The 18,467-nt window shown below is 36.2% G+C and overlaps 2 protein-coding genes across 2 annotated transcripts; both read right to left on the bottom strand.

Annotated features, from left to right (window-relative positions):
* Positions 1 to 11,825: 11,825 nt before the first annotated feature.
* LOC113774051 lies at positions 11,826 to 12,997 on the bottom strand. The gene is made up of 4 exons (XM_027318626.1): positions 12,592 to 12,997; positions 12,305 to 12,500; positions 12,014 to 12,186; positions 11,826 to 11,911 (listed from the first exon to the last, which is right to left on the bottom strand). Exons 1-4 carry the CDS (start codon positions 12,995 to 12,997, stop codon positions 11,826 to 11,828), a joined length of 861 nt encoding a protein of 286 aa, XP_027174427.1.
* Positions 12,998 to 13,146: 149 nt separating this feature from the next.
* LOC113774050 lies at positions 13,147 to 14,106 on the bottom strand. Its single transcript, XM_027318625.1, has one exon. The coding sequence runs from the start codon at positions 14,104 to 14,106 to the stop codon at positions 13,147 to 13,149; it is 960 nt and encodes a 319-aa protein (XP_027174426.1).
* Positions 14,107 to 18,467: the final 4,361 nt, after the last annotated feature.

Here is an 18,467-nt window from a genome sequence, read left to right as displayed (position 1 = left end):
CTGAAGGTTTGGGAGTCTGAAACTTTAATCGAGTTTAGATGCATTAGTGAACCCAACCTCATACATCCATTCTAGAAATTGCCTAGGTTAGAATCTACCTCACCCTATTAGGAATACTAGACACGAGGGGAGGGATCATACCCTTCTTTCTTTAATTACCTTCTATTTTTCACATTATTTTTGTTTACTCTAATGTGTTATATATCAATTGAACTAACCTTTTTTTGTTTCTTATTCTATTGCATTCATAAGCCTTAGAAACAATAATTCTGGCATGATACTCTTTTAGAACCTATCCTCTTAGATAGGTTATTGCACGTTTAAATTCTGATGTATTGCATTCGTAGGTTAATAATTTCACTTTAGGTCATACAAATTGCATACAAAGGATCCCGTTTGGTCATGTTTTCACTTGCTTTGATAAATTGGCATCATGCATAAACTTTAGAGGGAATGTCATTTAAGGAATCCTATGTTAAGAATAAGTCAACCCTATATTTCCATGGGTATTAAACACTGTTTTGGAATTTTCACATTTAAATTCCAGTTTAACTGGAAAAATGGGACCTGTAGATAAAGTACTTGACACTAATTTCTTGTCTCTAGATGGAACGCCCTCGACGAGTCCAGCAAATATTAGTAGCACCGATTGAGGTACAGAGGTGGCCCGCATTGCTTTCACCTAGTGAAATTAACCAAGTAGCCTCTCACTTAAGACCAATCGGAGAATCAGACGGCTACTTGGTAGAGGCTTTGATACATTTGTGGGACCCTATTTGCTCAGCATTTAGATTAGGCAAGAAGAAAATGAGCGTTATAATTGAGGAGGTATTTGACCTTCTTAATTTACCAATTCATGGTACCGCTGTAATATTTCCGTTTGTGTCTAGCAAGGCCGAGTTCTGCCATTTCACTGGGTTAAAGGAATTCATAGTACAAGGGTTTGACCAAAGCATAGATGTGAAATTCCTGTTCGACCGATTTGCATTGTGAGATGGATTCGAGAGACACTTAGGAGATTTTTCATTTACGTCTGAGGCAATGTGAAAGCGTAATAGGCTGTGGGTATATGGATTGATTATGGCCAAAACTTACATTTTTCCAAGAAAAGACAAGAAGATAGCTTTTAAACTCACTAAAGTCATGTTTGATTTGTTTCTAGGAATAAAAGATAGGCAATACTCTATTGTTCCGATTATTTTAGCCGATATCTTTGTAGTTTGCACTACTTGCCAAAGAAGTGGAAAATTCTTTCATGGATCAAATTTAGTTCTGCACATCTGGGCTATGGAGCACTTTATGAGACGATCACCTATTCCTGATAATTTGCCAATATCTGGGTATAATTGGATAGTCACGCATCATAAAATGGTTAACGAACATGGTTTGCCGAGTAATGCATCTGAGTATGTGGATTTCTTAAAAAACTTCTTGATCAGAATGTTAGCTAGATTTTAGATTGGACTAATTGTGTTAAACCCGTACTTCGTACCAAAGCATTAGATTTCATTTCATTGCTAGGCACCCAAGGTATCATGGCTTATACTCCGAAGAGGTTTCTCCGACAGTTGGGCCGCATTCAAGAATTACCGCATACATTTGATTTAATTGAATTCACCATTGTTTTTGACAAAGGGATGTGTCCAAGTGAAATTCCGATGAAGATTCCTAACATTGAGGCCTGGAGGATATTGTCCGACGACGAGCACGTCAAGTATAGTCCGGAACTCAAGCAAAAGGGTTTAGTAACTCCGCAGTATGAGGATTGGTTTAAGGGTTTTGGTACGCAAGAATTGCAAGACAAATCATCCGAGGAGGTCAAGAAATTGATAGCCATTATTGAAACCAAAGACAGAGAAAATTTGCAACTAAAAGAATCCGTCAAAACTAGCAAAGAGATGGCAGAGAAACATAAGGGGGTATGTGAAAAGATGCGAGAGAAACACCAAGAATTGAAGAGAAAATGTGGGGAACTGTACGATCAAGTGGAACACATGAAGAATCCCTATACCAGAGAATCCAAAGATGCTGTAATAGATAGGTTGAAAAGGTTTAATGACTTTGTACGAGACCATCTCCGAGGAATGATGTAAATAATGTTTATAAAAATGAAAATTTAAAAATTTGAAATGACTTTTCTTTTGTGCAAAATGGTGGTCAAAAGCAGGTTTGATAAACAGGTCCCACTTCGAATGTGTTGCATCATGTTAGGCCTACCCTTGACACAAAAATGATTCCTCAATAGGACATGCATCCGAATTGCTTTAATTATTTCTAACTCGCATCTTTTTCTTTTTCTTTCTTTATGTCAACAGTTAATCAAGAGGGAAATCTAAATAAGATTTTTCCTAAATTTTCATGTAATTGCAAATATAGCTACATGAAAAAATTCCATCATTACACGATCGCGTAGTTGAGTTTCGAGAAATAATGTAAATATGAGTGCACATTCTGAATCATCCGATAGGTCTGCAACAACGCCATTAGCCGATCTTGCGAATCTGGGAGATCAACTGAGCGAAGTGTTAAACAAATTCAATGAGTTAAGCATGGAGATGACTACACAACGGCGCATAATTGATTAGTTGGCTGCTAGTAACAGTAGCGGTGTCCAACATGATCCCTTACTTGCTAGTCAATCTGAACCTCAACCACTACCCATATCCCATACTCAAACCCTTTTTGCTTCACATTTCATAAATTCACCTGAGGAAACTTTCACTTATTCCATTCTTGGCCTACCATATACCTATACATCCATATCCAAATCAATTCTTCTCACGTTCAAGTTCCTCAAAATTATCCACCTATTAGTCTGAACATGTCACTTGAACCTCAAAAACCACATTATTATTCCACAGCATAACCATTCACGCTAGACACCGGTGCACAAGAAAAAGTTGAAGTAGGGGAATCCTCCGCATCAATTGATAAGAATCTATTAAAGAGGTTGGATCGGTTTGACGAGTTCATGAGGAAGAGCTAAGGCTTGAGCAAACAAGGAGATTTGGACTATAATGAATTGTGTCTGTTTCTTGATATGTGACTGCCTGTGGGTTTTAAAACACCCAAATTCAGCAAGTATAACGAAACGGGCAATCCCAAGACACATCTCCGAATGTTTGCAAACAAATTAGGAAAACCAGTAAATGACGAGAATTTGCCAGTTCGATTGTTTTCCGAAAGCTTAGAAGGCGATGTACTGGATTGGTACTCTAATTTGAAGGCTGAAGAGATGAGGACATGGTTGGATTTGTCAACCACTTTTATAAGACAATATGAGTATAATTGTGAGTTTGCTCCGACGAGGACCACACTTGAGGGGACTAAAAGGAAGCCATATGAGGATCACAAGACATATGCAAAGCGATGGAGGAAATTAGCTGTCAAGGTGAAACCTCCTATAAATGAAGAAGAAATTGTTCGTACATTTATCAAAACTCATGACCCACCATATTTTGAAAAAAAAATTCGCATGACTGGATGCTCATTTGCAGAAATTATTAACAAATTAGAGGAGTATGATGAGTTTGTAAGAGTGAAAAAGATTGTTAATGTATCAACTCTGAAATCGCAATTAGAAGTTTTGCAAAATCAAAACAACAGTAGCAAGAAACTTTAGTTCAAAAAAGAAAGAGAGGGAAGCTGCATTTGTTTGGGACCAAGGCCTTTCTTCCCGACCTAAATACCAGCAATATCCCACCTATCCATCCCGTTACCCATACCATCCACGCTCTCAACCTGTTTATCATATCACTATTAACCATCATCAACCCCAACCATATTACCCAAACACACCCACAATACCATTTCATATTTCTCCGCCTAACTTTCAAACTAGACCTCGCTCTCCTTATAATCTAAGACCTGCTTCACCAGCCAGCCAGAACTACAACTATCAACAAATCAATGATACACAAAACCCAATCCCATATAGAACTTTCACCAATGTATGTCGGCCCATTGATCAGTTATTTGAACAGTTTAAAGCTGCAGGAAAAATTGATACGATACCTCCTAAAGTCTATCTTAGAGAATTTTCTCTTGGTTATGATCTTCAATCTTTTTGTGCTTATCATTCTGGAGTTCCTGGGTATTCTACTACCAATTGTTGAGCAGTTAAGTATAAAATTCAAGATATGATTGAGGCCGGAGACATAATTTTAAGAAAGAGAGATGAACAAGGATCGAGTATTAGCAAGAATTTTCTTCTTGCGCACAAGGATACTGTTGGAGTTATTACTATTGATGAGGAGATTGAGAAACCTACTCAATACATTATAGATGAAATTGGGGTAATATGGGTCATTAGAGAACCATTCATACTGGAAGAAGAAACCTCCGAGGTCAAGAAAAATGCTGATCCTTTTATTTTAGATGTGATACCTTTTGAATGTGAGCCTTTAGAGTTTGTGGTACTCAAATTGCCTAAACAAGCGCCTGTTCTTAATCTACAAAAAATTTCATGAAATTGTAGTGAACCTATTTTATTGAGTGAAGGAGAAGAAATGCTAAAGAAATAGGTGACCGTCGTGAGCCTGTGGTTAACGAGCCATCAAAAGTAAAGAAAAATGCCGCGCCAATAAGACCAGCTGTGACTGAAGAAGAGACATTCAATTTTCTTAGGATGTTGAAAAAAACCGAGTATAAAGTGATCGAGCAATTGAATAAAATGCCGCTTAAATTTCTATGTTGAATCTACTCTTAATTTCGAAACTTCATAGAGAAGTTCTATTCAAGGTGTTAATTGAGACTCAAGTGTCTAATAATATTCCGGTTGACAAATTCATCCATGTAGTCGAACATGTTTTGGCTTCAAATCAGATTTCTTTTTTTGATGAGGATTTAACTTCTGAGAGAATTAGACATGACAGGGCATTGTATATTTCAGTCCATTGTAATAGGAAGTTGTTGCCGAGAGTTTTGATAGACAACGGATCTGTTTTGAATATTTGTCCATAGAATACTTTGATTAAATTGGGATTTCAAGAAACTAAATTTCGGCTGTGTCCAACTGTGGTGAGGGAATTTGATGGTGCAAAAAGAGAATCAATGGGAAAAATGGACTTAGTACTGGAAATAGGATTTGCCCAATTCCAAGTCATATGCCAAGTCATGAATTTCTCAAGTGTTTATAATATTCTACTTGGACGACCTTGGATTCACGCTTCGGGTGCTATACCATCTTCGCTCAATCAGATATTGAGGTTTGTAGTGAATGATCAATTAATCACAGTATTTACAGAAGATGATTGTACTATGATCGTCAATCCCAGACCAAAAGAGGAAAGTTGTAGAAAAGCTCTAGTTTCTTCTCACCATATAGCTGATATCGTTTCAGTAAGTTAGGTATCTAAAGACAAGTTAGTGGTGGGAATGAATTTGTCAGAAGCCAGCGTTATGATGGCTAAAAAAATAATTCGAGGAGAATACGAGATAGGCGAGGATCTCGGGCATAACTTGCAGGGAATTCTAGAACCAATAGAGTTTTAAGGAAAAAAGGACACCTTTGGACTAGGGTTTCAACTTACTTCCACGGACAAGAAAGAAATGTTGGATTACAAGAGAGCGGAAAAAGAAGGAAAGTAAATTGTCAGGAGTATCCCACCATTACACTACATTTTTTTCCATCCATCGGAAGTAATTAGATCCGATCGATAAAGTGGATATCAGTTTGTCTAAACTATTCATGGGGGTTACTTATGAGGGTGAGCTGTCAGAGAATCCAGAATTTTCAGAGGTCTCCAGGGAATTAATGAAGAATTGGACCATTGATTTTCTTCCCTCTCGAAGGAAATTTTGGTAAATCTAGGGGATTGCTTTTGGTTTAGAGTTATGAAAGAAATCATTGGCATTGTTCATCTTTTGCTTTTCAGTTTTGTAAATGATTTTGAATCAAATGTCTTTTCAATACAAGTCTTATGTTAAGTAGCGTATCTTTTGTTAAGTAACATATTATGACGTTTTGTCCTTTATTTGAAATTCACAGTGTTCATTTTCCAATTATTTTACTTATGCATTGTTATATCTATTTCATTCTTTTTCAGATGATCAAAAATAAAACACATTGACCATTTGGATATTAGTATTCCGGAATTTGATGACTGCAATCTCGATATCTCTCACGAATTCGAAATTATGGAATCAGAAATTCAATACGAGAGCGATAACAAGAAAGAGTCTGAGTCTTTGTTAAAGAATCTTGAACAATATGAAGAGAAATCCAAATCGAACTTAGAAAAAATAAAAATCATTAATATTGGCACTGAGATCGACGTTAATGAGATAAAAATTAACATTCATTTGAATAAGAAGCAGAAAAAAAAGATGATTGAATTTTTAACCATGTTTAAAGATGTGTTTGTTTGGTCGTATGATGATTTGATGGGCATTTCAACAGATATAGTGGTTTACAAATTACCAATGGACCCAAATCCAGTCTCGCAAATTTAAACTGGACATAAGTCTCAAAATCAAGGAGCAAATTGAGAAGCAACTCAATTCTAGGATTATCATGGTATCTCATTATCCTATTTGACTTTCAAATCCAGTCCCTATCCCAAAAAAAAGTGGAGAGGTGAGTGTATGCGTTGACTACTGATATTTGAACAAGACTAGTCCGAAAGATGATTTTGCCTTGCCAAACATACATATCCTTTTGGACAACACCGCTGGACATGAGATCGAATCTTTTGGTGATTGTTTCGCCGGATACCATCAAATTCTAATGGTAGAAGAGGATAGAGAGAAAACTACTTTTATCATTCCATGAGGAACATTTTGCTACCGAGTAATGCCATTCGGATTGAAAAATGTTGGAACTACTTATCAAAGGACCATGACCACCTTGTTTCACGATATGATTTATAAGGAGATGAAAGTTTATGTGGATGACATCATAATCAAATCCAAGAAAATGGAGAATCATTTGGTTGATTTGAAAAAATTATTTGAAAGATTGAGAAAATATAATTTGAAATTAAATCTTGCGAAGTGCGCTTTCGGGGCTCCTGCCGACAAATTATTAGAGTTCATTGTCAGTAAAAAAAAGCATAGAGATAGATTCGACAAAGATTAAAGCAATTCGTGAGATGCCAGTGCCAAAAACACAAAAAATGTGAAGAGTTTCTTGGGAAAGATTAATTTTATTGGCAATTGACTTCTACATGTGAGCCTTTGTTTAAATTATTGAAGAAGAATGTGTCATTGTATTGGAGTGAAAAATACCAGCAAGCTTTTGATAAGATCAAGAATTACTTGTTGTACCCTCCGGTTTTAGTGCCACCTAAGCCGGATCGACCGTTGATTATGTATCTGTTTGTACTCGACGAGGCTATGGGATGTATTTTGGGGTAGTATGATGATTCTGAGAAAAGAGAGCAAGTCATTTATTATCTTAACAAGAAGTTCACACCTTACGAGGCAAAATACTCATTTCTTGAGAGGAATTGCTGTGCATTGGCTTGGGCAGCTTAGAAACTGAGGCATTATTTGCTTAGTCACACCACCTATCTTATCTCTCGTTCAGATACTTTGAAGTACTTATTGGAGAAATCAATGCTGACCAGACGCATGGCTAAATGGCAAATGATCCTTTCTGAATTCGATATCATCTTCACCATGAAAAAGGCAATCAAATGGCAGGTTATAGCAAATTATTTGGCTGAAAATTCAAGGGAAGACGATTATCAACCGCTTCACACTTATTTTCCGGATGAGGAGGTCCTGTTTGTTGGTACAATGAAAGATATGAATTAGCAATGCTTTGAGTGGAGACTATTCTTTGATGGTGTTTCAAATTCTTTCGGAGTTGGGATCAGAGCTGTTTTAGAATCGCCTGAAAGAAAACATTATCTCGATTCTGCTAAACTGCGATTTTTCTGCACTAACAATATAGTTGAATATGAAGCTTGCATTTTTTGACTAAAAATGGCATTGGAGATGGAGATCAAGAATTTAATAGTGTTCAGTGATTCCGATTTGCTCGTGCATCATACGCTCAAAGAATAGATAACTCAAGATTCAACGATTTTGCCATATTATTGCAATTTACTGGATTTGGCAAACAAATTCAGAAGTTTGGAGTTCAGTCATATTTCACGTGCTTGAAATGTTTTTACTGTTGCTTTGGCCACTTTATCTTCAATGATTCAACACCAGATGAGTTGGTGATTGAACCTATCCAGATTCAATTACAAGAAAAGCCTGCACATTATCTAGTTATGAAAAAATCTTCTGATGGTCGTCCCTGGTACAGCAATATTAAGGAATTTATCAAAATCGGGTCCTATCCTCCAGGTGCTGATACAATGCTAAAAGTTTCTTGCACAAATTATCATCCAAGTTTTTCTTAAATGGAGAAGTGGTATATAAAAGAACGTCAGACTTGGGCCTTCTAAGATATGTTGATGAAGATGAAGCAGATTATTTGATGAAAGAAGTTCACAGTGGTGTATGTGGATCACATATAAATGGACATTTATTGGCAAAAAAGATCATGAGAACAGGATATTTTTGGTTTATTATGAAGCATGATTGTGTAAATTTTGTTAGAAAATGCATTAAATGTCAATTGCAGGAAATGTTATATGCACTCCTCCCACAGAATTACACAGTGTGATTGCTCTCTGACCATGTTCAATGTGGGGTATAGATGTAATTGAAACCATTGACCCTCCTATTTCAAACGGGCATCGATTTATTTTGGTGCCAATTGAATATTTTATCAAATGGGTCGAATCTGAATCTCACAAGCACGTGACTAAAAAGGTGGTGACAGATTTTCTAAGGAAACATATCATTTGTTGTTTTGGTGTGCCAGAGACATTAATCACCGACAATGCAAAAAATATCAACAATGACATGGCGGATGGATTATACGAACAGTTCAAAATCAGGCATCGAAATTCTACTATTTATAGACCACAGATGAATGGAACTGCGGAGGTAGCGAACAAGAACTTAAAAAAGATAATCCGTAAAATGATCGAAAGACATCGTGATTGGCACGAAAACTCCCCTATGAATAATGACAAATAGAATTTCTATTTAAACTTCTACTGGGGCAACGCCTTACAACCTCATGTACGAAATGGAAGCAGTTTTGCCAGTTAAGATCGAAATTCCTTCATTGCGCATACTAATAAAGACCAAACTAGATGAAACTGATTGGATTAAACAACGTCATGAGCAGTTGTCTTTGATTGATGAGAAAAGGTTAAATACCATTTGTCATGGTCAGTGCTATTAAAAGAGAATGACACGTGCTTACAACAAGAAAGTCAAACCGCGACTATTCGAAAAAGGAAGACAAAGTGTTGAAACGAATTTTGCCAGTGCAAGAGGAGGCCAAAGGCAAGTTTGCACCAAATTGACAGGGCCTTTTTATCGTCAAGAAGGTATTGCCTAGTGGAGCACTTGTTCTCGCAGAAATGGATAGACAAGTTTTCCCTCAACCGATCAATTCGGATATGTGTAAGAAATTCTTCATCTGATAAATGGAAGTTTCCTTTCAAGATTAATGCGAAGAATGGAATGAAAGTCAGGCCTTTTTTCTTTCCAATTAAGCATTCTATCTCTAGTTATTCCTTTTGAACTTTTAGAATAAATTATTTCGTTTAGCAACCCCTAGAATCGCAAACTCCACATTGGGGCAAGTTTGACTTGAAAGAAAAGGAAAGAAAAACCTCAAGACGTGAAAAGTGATAGATGAATAGAAGGAAAAGAAAATTAAAAAATGGAACCTCAGTTGGGAACAAATCGGGGCAATTTTAGTTTAATCCTAAGTAGGGTTAATATGAAAATGTGACCTCAGGTGATTTAAACACTTATAAAATCTGCCTTCGAGTCTTAAACTTTTCTTAGCACCTCACCTGACCATATTACGAAAAATTGAAAGTCCTGACTTCCGTTCTTTACATCACCTCTTTCAGGAAATTTTTTAATCACATGGCAAATGATATCAATATACCTTCACCAATTTTGCAAGGAAAGGATTGTCGTACTAATGTCATCATTTCTTAAAAACATGTCTGAATTGATAAAGGCTATCGACAAGATTTGGTCATTAGATGAAAACCAGAAAGGGCATCTTGTAAAAAAAAGAAAAAAAAATGATGAAAGGAAAAGCAAAAAGAAAAAATTGATGAAAGTAAAAGCAAAAAGGTGGGGGTAGCTTTAGTGAAAATCGGAAAGGGCGCTAAGGTTGGGTTTTATGAGAAAAGTGAGCATGGAATTGAATGGCTGGTGACTCAGTTCATTTGAATTTCTCTTCACGTCGTGGTTTTGTTGCCAGCATTGAACTCCGGATAGACGATATCCAAAGGGTCAAACGTGGCATTTTGTTTGAGATCAAAGTGCTTTGGTTCATCAAGCATAAACTGTTGAGTTTACAGATTCATTTCTCTAAAATTAATTTTCTTTCAATAAAGGTAAATGGTTGTTTTCACATTACTAGGATTTTCATCATTTTTGTGTAAATAAAATATTTTTTCATGTATTTTGTGATCTCATTTATCGCGTTGAATTTATCAAATGGCAATCCCTGTGATTTATTGAAAGTGCTTGGATACCAAATGTCATTTCTGATTAGCATTGAAAGTTAAGAAAACTTGATACATTTCGCGGAGCGAAGTTGAGTTTACGCTACATCGGGGAAGAACGTTCAAATAGTCATGTTTACACATTTCTTGAAAGTAGGATTGATCGGATGATAGTGACATTATCTATCATTATAATTATTTCTCTTTTGCAGGTCCAAATGCCCAATCACATCACATTGGAGCAAATGTTTTTTAGAAGAGTTATCTATCTCCATCAAAGTTTTCGAAGTTTTACAAAAAGCATTCTGCAATAATTTTTCAACTTTATGGCAGGTTCGGATTTTATGCCACTGACTGATTTTATGACAGACTCGAGTTTTGTCCCATTGACCTTTATATGTTTGCTTGTTTCAGTTCTCAGCAGAATAATAGGTAGGCATTTGGTGTCTACGTCTTTGTCTCGAGTTTTTTCGAAACTCAAATAAACAAGGGCAAACTGTAGACATCAAAATTTTAAATTTATTTTATTTATTTTTTAACCAAATTTCGCAAAATGATAGTTAGCTATTTTTATTAAATTGGGTTCATCATTTTTTTTAAAAAAAAAAGAAAGAAAATTTTCGCAACTAAAATTTTCAATTTTTTTATCTTTTCAAATTCAAAAATAAAATGAAAGTTTGCAAGGCAAATCTCAAATAGGAATTTAACATTTTGGTTTACTCTAAATTTGTGCCTTGAAAAGAAAAAAAAAAAGAAATAGGCAATGTTTTCAAACCCGGACCGTTAATCGAACCGGTGGGATGAAAGGGTCGAATTTCAACCGATCGGACCGGTTCAACCAGAATCCAATAAATAAATAAATAAATATATATATAGACACACACACCTATGCACAGAATAAGATATAAATGCTGAACCACAATAAATATAAGAGCAATATCCAACAATTAACACACACACAATTAACATAGTTATCAAATTTACATGTCCAATTGTCTAAATATTAGAATTAACAAAAAATAATACAAGTCTAGAAAACAATCAAAAGGTCCAAACGAGTCCAATTTCTGAGGTTTCTATAATCTTCTTCATAATTCTGGGACAACAAAATTTCAAAAAAAGCCATCTTGACAAGTCATCATCATCATCCAAGACCATTATATGAATCATTGACAAGTGATAAAAGTATAAAATCATATTAGTTTCATCACACCAACTGATACAAATCTTAAAAATAAAAATAAAAGAGTACAAATAATTCTATACCAATTACCATTTGAATATTTAATGCCAATCATCATCTTCATCATTAAAAAAGTTTTGACGCTGAAATGTTTCTAAATCAACATCTTCTGCTTCATCTCCATCATCTAAAAAATCAGCATATTTAATTATATACATATTCAACAATTGAATATCATATCATACTAGCTTTATTTTTGCATCAAACTAATGATTTATGTCAGACTAACCTTCAAGTTGTTCAGAATTTGAACATTGACCATGAATTGGAGGTTCTTCAAGTTCTTCTTCTAACTCCTCATAATCAAGCTCCCCTTCTTGTTTTTCTTCAACCATCCAGAATTCTGTTTTGTCAATTGACTCATAATCAACGGGATCATACGATCTCTTTTGCTGATTATGCCTACAACATATATATATGTATATATACAACATATACACTTAGTTAGTACTAATATATTTTCTTAAAAAGAATGAAATGTTATTTATAAAAATAAACCATTTACATATACCTATACTACAAACGCAAATTGTAATGCACATATACAAGATCATTGAGCCTTTGATGCTCCAACCTATTCCTTTTCTTATTATGAATACGTTCAAAAACACTCCAATTACGCTCACATCCTGAAGAAGAAGCTGTTTGACTCAAAACCCGAATTGCAAGTTTTTGTAAGTTGGGAGCATCACAACCAAAGAGTTTCCACCAATTCTCTGTCATATTCAAAATTTAAATATAAACAAAATATTTATAAATTAGATATATTCATTAGAAAGATTTAAATGCTAGAAAAATATAAATTACCTGGTCTATCTTTCTTGCTAGTAAGAATAGCAAGTTTTCTGCCAAAACTTCCCTCCCGCTCTCGATACATTCCAATTTCTTTTGTTAAATTTTTCTCACTGCACCAATCCACATTTGATTCTATGTAATCTAACAAACCATTTGTAATTTCTGGATGTGTAGAGAATGTGGCAGTGTCATATTGAAAAGAGGGATTTAAAAAATATGCCGTAGCATGCAAATTTTTCCTCAACATCCTATCCCATCGGTCATTGATGATATCAATGTAAGGCTTATATAGCCTTTTATTATTCCTGAACAACTTCTTGATTCCAGTAGTTGCTCTAAACATACCTTCATACACATACCCCAAAGAAGGCCTTTCATCAGTGTCACAAACTCTCAACAACCGAATAATAGGACCCATTATTCTCACTGTAATCAAACAATTATTCCAAAATCTATCATCCAAAACAATTTGTTTGACCTCTTTTCCTTTGTTCATTTTCAAGAACTTTTTGTAATCTCCACTAGTGACTAAAGCTTGTAAGCTGTCTTTGTGATCATGTAAGCTCTTTAGTGCAATAAAAGTGGTGGCAAATCGAGTTTCCCCCGGACGAATAATCTCCTTCCACCATCAGTTTTTCTCAACCAATTCAGAACATATTTATGATTATACACAAAAACAGTTACTGTAGAAGCAAGAGACACTAGAGTTTTAACAGTACCCATTTCACCAATATCCTTCAAAATCAAATTGATACAATGGGCAGCACATGGAGACCAGCAAATAGTTGGATATCTTTCATTTAATAAAGTTCCAGCAGCCTTATAATTGCTAGCATTATCAGTGACTAAATGCACCACATTTTTGGAACCAACCATTTCAACAATTTGAACAAACAGATTGCACAAATTTTCTGCATTTTTCACAATGTCCGATGCATCTATAGACTTAATAAAAGATATACCCTTAGGACAATAAACCAAAAAATTAATCAATGGTCTTTGTCTACTATCTTTCCATCCATCACCCATTATAGTGCATCCAGTTTCAGCCCAAGTATTTCGAAATGAATCAACAACTAACTGCACATCTTTCTTAGCATCTTGTAACAAAGTGACTCGCAAAGAATGATAAGATTTAGCTTTATAACCATGACCCATTGATGCCATTTGATCGATAGCTTTTTGAAAAAATGGAGAATTAATAGCATTAATGGGAATACATGCATCATAGAACCAAAGAGCAATGGCCATATCAGTATTTTGCCATTTATCCTTACTTTGCAAACAAGCTTTGATAGTAGGTTGAGAACTATCACGTCCACCCTTAAAGAAAGCACGAACACCTGTAGGAGCAATGGTTTTTCTCTTTCCTTTACCTAATGATGTACCAGCCTCATTCATTGAAATATCCCTTACTCGAGGAGGTAGAACCTCTTGCACTTCATCACCAACAAATTCGTGCACTGGTTGACCAAAAGCATTTTCGACCCCAAAATCTCCTCTTTTTTCTTTAGATTTTTTTATCATTCTCTTGCAAAGATGTTAATATTGCAAGCCTCACTGTTGGATCAACATGTACACATGAAGTAATACTGCCCGTTACTCCTGCTAAGTGTTGCTTCATTCGGTGGATGCCACCCCCGTAAAATACTTTAAAACAATAAGTGCATGTCATGGTTTTTCTTCCTTGTGCATTTCTGCCCTCAGAAACATATCCCCGTGCTATATCCGTCTTCTGCCTATGACCTTGGGGTTGACTTGCAGATTCCTCACTATTGAATGCTCCCCCCGGTGAACATTGTGAGTTACTACCGCTACCGGCGTCCATCCTAAAATGAGATATTTAAAAATAATTAGTGATTCGGGACACATTATAGTGGATCAATTGTAAATTTAAATGATTTTGATGCAATGCAATAATTTTAGTAGAATCAATGATGCTTAAGACTATTTGTATTTGGGAACTGAAACTATCACCAAAAGAGATTTAAAGACATCAAATATACTTTTAAATAATTGTGGGAACTGAAACTGTGACCAAAAGCTTCTTGAGGGTGTTAAGTATCTTCATGATAACTGGGTTTTGCACAGAGATTTAAAGACATCAAATATACTTTTAAATAATTGTGGTGAGTTGAAGATCTGTGACTTTGGATTAGCACGTCAATATGAAAGCCCTTTGAAACCATATACTCACTTGGTGGTTACTTTGTGGTACAGGTTACTTATGATTCACTCGTCGCCAACCCACCAAGTAGTTGGTTCATAGGACCATCTATTTAGGAAATGAAATTCTGCCATATCCCTTTTAATGTTGAAAGCCAAAATCCACAAAAGAACAAGAAAATGCTCTCAGATTGTTACAATTGCCTCAAAGAATACTAAACCTCGTTCTACGTGTAGTGCCATTAAATAAAGGAAAGCTGGTTACAATAACTTAGCGCTTGATCTGATTAAGCATATATGAAAGCAACTATAAGCTTATAACCAAGAAGACAATACAAAATTGGCCAGTGGCCTTCCCCATGACTGCCTGCCTTAGACAAATTTCAGAACAAATACACCAGGCAAAAATGGTCTTGACCACCCAGCATCCGGAATTACAAAATGATTGCTTGAATTAAATGATTAAAGCTTCCACTTGCAAGAACGATTGTTTTCAATCCCTCTTTATTCGTGTTTACTTTGAATTTATCAAGAATACATCCAATTCACAGTTCTTTCAATACTGTCACCTGCATAAGTTGGTTTGTTGCTACCAGTACCCATTTTTCCATTTGGTAGCTGCACTTGCCCTTGACTCATATCAGGAAGCTATTTTTGGGCAGCGCAGTTATGACACAATCTGGCCTGGGTTTTCGAAGCTTCCTGGGTTAGTGTTAACTGCGTCAAGCATCAGTAAGTATCTATTTCGTGTTTAACTGTTTATCATAGTTTGATGCTAATTTATGGTTTTCATGTTTCCTATTGTTTTCCCAGGCTTCCAGCTTTGGGTGATTCTGGTCTGGCTTTCTAGCCTTCGTTCAGTTCGTTGTTGACAGTTTCAGCTCCTAAATAAATAATGCATAAGACTATTAGTATAATCATGTTTCGCATGCAAATTTCATTACCAAATATGAGGACGTACCGTAAACCAATTCATGGTGAAAAAAAGAAGATAGAAGCGCAGCAGGCGTATGAAGTAAAATACCTGATGTAATATAGCAAGAACGCAAACTACAGCCCAGATGAGAACGAAAACTGGAACTGTGACTCCAACTATGACAAGTACCTTGTTGTTTTTCTTCTTCTTGCCACCCCCGGAAGACCTAGCTGCCGGACTGGTTATCGGCCAAATTCCTGGAGGAAGAAATTGGGTATTGATCGATGAGCAAGTGTGGAAATAGCACTGGATCAAGATTGGAGTTTGGAGAAGGGATTAGGGACGGCAGGCAATTTTGACAATTGCAGGGGAAGTGGGAAGAGTCGGAAGACCGAAGCGGCACAATGAAGAGGAAGAGTGGAAGATTGATTCATGAAGATTGAAGAATGAAGGGTGAATCGAAGATTAGGTTTAGATAATTTCGGTCAAAATTCAGTCAATTTTGCCAAAAATTTAAAAATCGCGGTTCACGGTTCGTTCTGATTTTAAACGGGTTGTACGATTTTTACGGGTTTGACTGGTTCTTGGACCAAGTCAACGCAGGCTATGAACCGGACCGGACACATGGCCGGGTCGCGGTCGAATCGATCGAACCGGCCGGTCCTGTCCGGGTTTGAAAACATTGGAAATAGGTGGAATGCATGCAAGATAGTTAGGTGGATTGAATGAATATTAGCCATGTGTTTTTGTCTTTTTGAACACCACAACACTTGCAAGAGATTAGGTGGCAAGGACAGCTATTGGGTTTTAGAGGAAAAAATCTAGAAAGGAGGAAACGAAAAAGCTTCGAGGAAAGAAAAAAAGAAAGGAAGGAAAAAAGAAAAAGGAAAAAGGAAAGGAAGAAAAAATCGAGAAAGAGATGAGGGATTGAGAGAGAGTGGCAGCTGAAGAACAAAAAAGGAGGAACAAGAGAGAGAGGTGGCGGAGATCAGAAAAGAAAAGAAAGAGAGAAGCAAAAGAGAGGAAAAGAAAAAATATTTTTTGCAGAAATTTTCACAAAAAAAAGGCTGATTTTCAGCCATTTTGTGATGAATTTATCTCTTTCATTTTAGCGTGATTCGGGTAGATTTCTATTTTTGCGTACATGAGGTAGTTAGGAGAAGGAGTTTTGTTCAGATTACTTTTGCAAATAATGTTGAGAGGGCTCCCGAATCCAGCCCCCAAAACCCGCTACTTCGTTTCACTGGTATGGGTTCGAAGCCACAACAGAGCAACTCCAGCAGCTCTTTCACGTCGTTTCCTGTCCTGATTTCGATCCAAAAAGCTTCTTCAGGTATCTTCTTAAACTGACGTCTTAGTTCCTTCCACTTTCATTCGTTGCTGGGTTATCCTCTTGTGTTTTTGTCGCTGCAGTTGATGGCATTTTCTTGCTGTGTTTATATGTTCTTTTGGTTCTTCTTTGTTGCTTTAATCTTGCCGATGGAGTGTTTCGTCATTAGATTTTGTTAAGAAATGAGATTGAAGTCTTGGTGTTGAATTTTTTGTGGATAAATCAATAGGTTTCGTTTTCTTTTTCTTGGTAGAAATTGCTGGGATTGCATAACCCAGCAAAGTTACAGCAGAAAGAATGAAGAAGATGCATCGTGGGTTCTTGCATTAATTTTTTAAAAATTTCATTTTAACCCCCCAACTTTTACTTAATTCTACTATGGCCCAAAAACGTGAAAAAATCAATCAATTTTACCCTTTTAAAATTCAATCATTTTTCTTATGTTTTGGGTAGATTAGTTCTGGAGTTTAGTACATAATTAGGGTTAATGTTTTTTAGTTGATTTATTATCTTGTTGGGTTTTGGTAATGTGACAGCCCCACCTTCCCCTAAGGCGAACCAAAGGGGTTAGCGGACTGCCTGCCCAGCTCTCGCCAGGACTAACGGTGCAGTTTAGAGCGATCTATCGCGTTCCGGAACTTATAAACGCGCGTAAACAAGTCAAAATGGCAAAATAATCCAAAATAAAAAAAAAGAAATCCGGAGTCGGCCATGAATAGTAACCGACCCGTCAGAACCCAACCAAATAACAAGCAAACATTCACATCTTGAAATTTAGCATTTACAAGCCAAAGTGGCATACAAAAGTATTCAAAAGTGGATATATACACGGTTTGCCAAATCAAAAGAGAAAACGCCCCAAAAGTACATTTAGGGTTTCAATCAAATGAGCTATACAAAAGATATGTCCAACTAGCTCAATTCGGCAATCAACTATCAATTGCAGTCCAAAAGTATTTATTTTCCTGTAAGGAAAACAAAAGGAATAGAGTGAGCTAATTGCCCAGTGAGATAATACTACTCAAGCAACCAAGTTCATATAAGCATCAAGCTTTTCATTTCAATACATCAAAAGTAAACAAAGGCACACATTAATGGTGGTGATAAAAGGATACGGGCGGCTCTCAAGAGCCCTTTTCCTCGTTTGCATTCTTGATCGAAGCTCATTGACCCTCCGTCAATGTTTAAGAGTAACCAACCGTAGACTCCACTTTACTTCCATTCCTTTCACCCAACATACCCCTACCGGGCCCGAACTCCAAACACTTGCACTGTGGTATTACTCGAGTATACCGGAATCGAGAGTCTCTCATACTACAAGATTCCATATAACATTTCCCCAAGGATCATTAATTGGCACGACCAAGCCCTCGCCGGCTCGATTCAATCAACTACCAATGGGGTTGAGCTCAATGATAACCATTGTAGTCGTTGGATACTCGTCCAATCGACACCAAGTCAAGTACTTTCATTTCA

The sequence above is a fragment of the Coffea eugenioides genome, chromosome 6, assembly GCF_003713205.1.
Source record: "Coffea eugenioides isolate CCC68of chromosome 6, Ceug_1.0, whole genome shotgun sequence".
Lineage (NCBI taxonomy): Eukaryota > Viridiplantae > Streptophyta > Magnoliopsida > Gentianales > Rubiaceae > Coffea > Coffea eugenioides.
The sequence above is the reverse complement of the archived record's forward strand: the minus strand, read 5'-3'. Positions and strand labels throughout refer to the sequence as shown.